Below are 6140 nucleotides of genomic sequence, written 5' to 3' on the forward strand. Positions count from 1 at the left end.
ACATCCATCATCCATCCATCCATCCATCCATCCATCCATCCATCCATCCATCCATCCATCCATCCATCCATCCATCCATCCATCCATCCAACACAAACGACAGTCAGATCCTATCCACCCACCTGAAGGTGCAGGGAAGCTACCATCTCATCTACTATAGAGAAGACCAACACACAAGCTCCAAGTCAGGGGGAACAAAAGTAGACCCACACCAGCTCTGTGCTTCTCACCATGGGCAACTACCAGAGTAGAATAATGTTCAACCCCTCTTGAGGAGATTGGTTCCACAGGAAGGTGTACTGTACATAATGAAGCTAAAATAAAAAAAATCCTAACTTACTTTGTATGACCCCTAATTTACACTACATGTGGCTCAACTCCGCTTCACTGTGTTACGACCTCCGCAGCAAATACACAACCATTGTAATCAATGAGAGTGTTTACACTGGTTCCGTACGGTGTCGGTGAGCGGACGACGATCTGCCAAAATTAGAACTGATCCTATTTTTGCCAGACGCTGGAGCTGCTCCGGAGTCAATCTACAGAGATCACATAGCACCAACAGGAAAAGGAACAAGCACAACATCTGTATTTTCAAAATAAGACACCATAAGGAGGAATAGTTTTTCAAAATCCCTGCTATATTAATCAATATTTATACACAAATGCTGTCATAATGTATCATTCTGTTTGGGATGCAGATGGAAACATGTAACATGAAGCATATCTGTACACACACGAAACACATGGATTTTATTTTGAAATCAGAAGTTAAAAAAACGACAGTGACAGTTTCAACCATAGATATCAAAAGCTTTTATATCAATGTTTTCAGCTGTGTTTGGAGTTCGTCTTTCACAGAATTAATTAATTTTTGATCTGACTTCCACATTTATCACTGGATTTATTGTTTGATCTCCTTCCTGCACACCCTCCCTCCTCTGTGTGTTGCACCGGAGCAGACCTGAGTGGAGCGGAGGCTGTATACGTTGGGATGCAAATGAACAGCTGCAAACTGCACAGCGGCACGGAGCCGGATCTAGTGTAAATCCAGGGTCAAGATTTAATAAACCTGACATTCATACTGTATGAAGATGCAATAAAAAATAAACCATACATATCAGCACGAAGCTGAAATAAAACTATAAACCACATAATGAAAGCATATATCACATTCAGTTTGTGGCTGTTTAAAAGGTTCTCACACCCCCTCTAGCTACAGGCCAGTATAGGATCGTAGGGGTTAATGAGAACTAAACATACAGCTAAAGAACAACAAAAAAAGAAGAACACCCCACTTCAAAGTTCCTGTATGTTGAATAGCTGTCGAGCTAGTTTCCACTGGGTGTTTGAAAACTGTGCGTTCTTCTGGGCAGCTGACAGGTGCCCAATGGAGTGTAGCAACAAGGAAAATCTCCGGAAACATTGGAGTAAATTTGCAATTAAAAATATTGATAAAGTGAGTAAATGTTTGAGTTCTACAGTGCTACATTCCTGCCAAAAACACAAAAAGTTAATTTTGTGTCAATGAAAAAGTATTATTTCATAATCTCATAATAATTTCTCAAAGCTTTTCCTGCTCCTTGTTTCCTTCTGAACAGCAGGCTTCGACCCGCAATGAATCATTTCAGGATTGGGTGGGTGAAGAAGGATGTTTGAGCTGTGAGCGTTTCTGTATGTCCAGACACCAGCTGGTGACCCTAGTCGAAATATGGGTCTATCGCAAATCCGTTTGATAACGCAGTGATGGAGGGTCAGATCTATATTCCTACCAAAATTCATGCTGCTCTTGCAGCTGTTTCTGTGCTACTGTTGACCAGAAATCTCTGGGGGAAAAAAAGGGCAGTTCAAAAAATACAAGCCCTGCTTCATTGATAAATAAATCTAACAGACATACTGTATGAAGCTGAAAGGAAAGGATGTTTATAGTTAGACTATAGGATTAACATTATATTATCACTTTGTTATTTTAATGAAGTTTAGTTTAGTTTATTCATTTCATCCATTTCTTTAAAAACAACGTAAATTCAACAAAAAAAATACAAATCATAATTTAAACGAAAGGAAGCAGAAGAAGAAAAATTCTTATATCTGCCCCTTTTTCTAAAAAAAAATTCTATTAAAAATTATCTGCAGATTACAAAAAAGAAAAGAAAAAAGAAAAAATAGTAAAAGTTTAAATCCTTGAACAACAATTCATACATGTGCATATTTCTCCAGCAAATTAACCTTTGTCATTCTCTAAAATATAGTCATTGATCTGGCATTTTTAATGTCATCTTCCAGATTATTTCATAATTTAATTCCCTGGACTGAAGTACTCTGTTCCTTTAAACTGGTTCTAACTTTAGGTCTTACAAACATTTCTATCCCCTTGAGATTATAAAACGCTTTCTTTTAACAAAGTGTAATTGGATGTTTGAAGGTAATATGTTTTTATGAGCCCTATACATGACTGATAAAATACCATAATCAATCAAATCAGAGAATTTCACTAACTTTAACTGATGGAACAATGAATTTGGTGGGTGATAGTAATGCTTTCTGGTGATAATTCTTACAGCTCTTTCTGTAAAATAAAAATAAGATTTGTAATTGTTTTACATGCTTTTCCCCAAACAACAATACAGTAGATCAAGAGTGGAACAATTATTGCATTATATAATATAAACAGAGCTTTATCATTAAATAAATCATTTACTTTGTATAATACTGCAATAGATTTTGCTATTTTTGTTCTTAAATGATTTATATGAGGTCTCCATGTCAGCTTCTCATCAATGATGACACTCAAAAACTTCACCTCACTGACTCTGCAGATCTGACGTTAAGTGAAAGGATAAACTTTGCTGTTTGAGACACTGATGTTTATAATGTGTTGTAGGTATGAAAAGCAGCTCTCAACCTTCGTGTCCTGCCTGGAGAGAAGTGAGTCTGCATCCAAATCGGGAAGTCAGCCTCTGCCTGCTGACAAAACTAAGCTCCACACTGAGCTGCAGGAGCTGCAGGTACAATAAATCTAATCAAAACTGTGTCTGAACCCTAAAATAAAGAATCACTTAGTTTACTGATTAAATCACAGACTCTTTGTTTTTTCAGGCCTTGCAGCTTGAGGAGCAGGGCCTGGAGAGGGCTCATGCTGACATGGTGTCTTTGGGGACATTACTTTATCCCACAGCACCTGAGGAGAGAGTGACTCAGCTAAAAGATGAGCTGCAGACTCTGTACAACAGGCTGACTGTCCAACAGCAAGTCCTCCCTCAAAGGTAAAGGCTTCACGAATGACTTTCAGCTACTAGCGCACCAAACTTAAACTCAGTATCTTCAAAACTGACTGTCTATTTTTGATTTTCATGACCAGCTGGCTGTGACAGTCGCTTTAAATTGGGTTGAATCTAAGGAGCTGATTTATAAAGATTCCAGATAAGCAGTACTAAAAAGCTGCGCAAAAAAATGTGTTAAAAGTGAGCGTGTTTTGTGTGATTTACTAAGACTGCATGTATCTGCCCTCACTCGAGTAGCTAGGCAAGGCGTTAATTCTTCCTAATGGATGTTACTGTCCCTGGTGGGCAGGTAGCATGCTGCCTTCGGTATAGTCCTTGTGCTTTGGGCTGTAGTATGAGTTTTATCGGCAGAAAAAAAATAGCAATAATGGAAAACTAGAACTGTAAAGCAGTTATGACTGGGATCCAAGCCCATTTATGTACCGTATTTTTCGGACTATAAGCCGCACCGGACTATAAGCCGCACCCGCCATTTAAAAAAAAATCCACTAACATTAACATATAAGCCGCACCCCCAACATAAAAAAACAGTACACCCAAATTTGCCGTCAAAAAAGTGAATTCAACATCAAAACATTAAAAGCAAACCTTTAGGAATTAAAGTTCGGAGGAATACGGTTCATTTAACTGATCTTATTTTGGTAGTTTTCTTTAAAAGTTTCTGGTCCAACAAATAGTCTCATTCATCGTCCTCCGGCGCACTGAAACCATCGAAGTCCTCCTCTTCAGTGTCGGAGTTAAACAAGCTGAGAAAAGCTGCGTCACACAGCGGTATCTGTTCAGTGTCGGAGTTAAACAAGCTGAGAAAAGCTGCGTCACACAGCGGTACCTGTTGTCCTCCCCGAGTAATGCTGGCTCTGAAGCTGTGGTGGCAAAGCCCTCCCGCTCCAGCATACGTCACTGCATGGAATTCCTTCCCCGGAGAGTGCAGTGCGGGAAAAAAAAAGTCTGTGACTCTTCACTCGACGTTTATCCACAAACTGGTCCTGGATTAAGCTCCAAAGTTTTTATCAGTCAGATTCCACTGTGAAAAATGTCTGTTTGATCCCCATTTATGAGTTTTTGGCCATTGACTATCTTTAAATCGCAGCTTCCTGGTACAACAGTCGGCTCTGGAAGCGATCACTTTTTTCTTTTTTTTCCTTTCTTTTTTTGAAGCGAGTGGTTGAAGCAAATGGAGCATAAGAGCCCCCTGGTGGCTGAAGAAAAAAATCCACGTATAAGCCGCACCAGACTATAAGCCGCATGGTTCAAAGTTCAGGAAAAAAGTCGCGGCTTATAGTCAGAAAAATACAGTAGTTCTGTAGAGAGTTTAACACTGTTGAAGCCTTTTACAATATTGAGACTACAAGTTTTTGTCATCATCGTGACATCTGTACACCAGCACAGGTCAGTATAAAAACTGAAACCTCCTCCCCTTGTTTTCCCTGAGTGTCTTGTCCCCATGTGCGATATGAAGGCAGAAGTTGGGGATCTGGTGCACGTTGTTCAGGACAGACTCTGTGAGCCATGTCTCAGTGTGGCACAGTACAGCAGAGATAAAAACTCTTTCATGGTGCTGGTCAGCAGTGAAAGTTTGTCAGTTTTGTTTATGTAGTGAACACTTACTATAAAAATGTTCAGTAATGGCCTGCCTAGTCTGCGTTGTTGGAGTTTCACAAGCGCTCCTGTGCGCTTTTCTCTCCTGCGTGTCAGTCTGCATTTACGACAGTTGAGAAGAGAAGCTGCACTGCTCACAATACCGAAAAAAAAGGCTGTTGGAAATGGAAAATACAGGCATAGTTCCTGATGGCATAAGCTGCCTGACATTCAGCAGATCTTCTGCGTTGTATTTGAAAGTAATTGGTTGACATGTAGCCAAACAAAAAACGAAAAACAACCTAATCTTTGCAAAAAACAAGAAAGTTTATCTTTTTTAAAGTCACCTTTTTTTCTGTTTTTATTCATGTTTTGCAAAACATCGAAATGGAATTGTGGTTGTAAATTAGCAAGACTCCCTGAACAATGGGTTTCCTTATCCAACAAGCACTCATTTCAGTGGGAGTACATCCTGCGCCTCCTGCAGCAGTGGTGCACCGTAGTGGTCACGTATTCTAAAGCCTTCTGTCTGTAGCTCTTCAGTGCGCTGTCAGCTCAGGGATAGCAATGCGTGTCTAGGTCTGAGATGATGCTCAGCTGATCTGCAGTCTGTCAAAATGACAGCTGGCCTTCAGATTTTTTTTTTATACCATTAAACAAAAAAAGGGTCAAATATGTAAAATATCATTATGAACCCTGGTGACTCACTGCTGGAGCAGAGTGGAGCAGAGCAGACAGTGACTGATTCAGTGCAGCCAGTTTGCACCTGTTTTATAGCCAGTTTTAGGTTTGATAAATCACACTGTGTGCAAAAGGATCTGCATATCCTTCTCCCAGAATTTTGCCTGATTTGATAATAATCATATATTCTGTATTATATATCACTAAATTGATAATGCAGCAGATGCAATCCTTGCTGTGCACTCGCTATTCATTGAAAAATCTCCCCCTATATTTTTATGAGTTCTACATCAAACTATTACTCTGAAAATTTAATAACATGGATCCACTGGTTTGTGAGATATTTTGCTAACAGACAGTCAATAGAAATTTAAAGAAAATTTTTGTGATATTTTGTGTTTAGAGGTGTCTTGAAGCTGTCATTGACAACAAAGGCTTTTGTACAAAGTATTAGATAAATTTCAGTAAGTGTGTTCAATACTTTTTCCCTGTGCCATTCCACATCATGATAACTTCATTTCTGGACATTTATGGTTTGATTTCTTTGTATGTATGGACCACTTGAGTTGTTACCGAAAACTGTTGAAAATTTCATGT

At 39.2% G+C, this 6140-nt stretch overlaps 1 protein-coding gene across 1 annotated transcript in view; it reads left to right on the forward strand.

Moving 5' to 3' along the window:
• The window catches only part of syne1b (spectrin repeat containing, nuclear envelope 1b), a gene marked incomplete in the record, with an annotated part of 311340 nt that overhangs the window by 93693 nt on the left and 211507 nt on the right, over window positions 1–6140 (forward strand). The window contains 2 exon segments of the mRNA XM_014021303.1: window positions 2885–3008; window positions 3100–3266. Coding sequence (XP_013876757.1) covers window positions 2885–3008; window positions 3100–3266 — 291 coding nt within the window.

Source organism: Austrofundulus limnaeus, unplaced genomic scaffold (genome assembly GCF_001266775.1).
Source record: "Austrofundulus limnaeus strain Quisiro unplaced genomic scaffold, Austrofundulus_limnaeus-1.0 Scaffold287, whole genome shotgun sequence".
NCBI classification, from domain to species: Eukaryota; Metazoa; Chordata; class Actinopteri; order Cyprinodontiformes; family Rivulidae; genus Austrofundulus; species Austrofundulus limnaeus.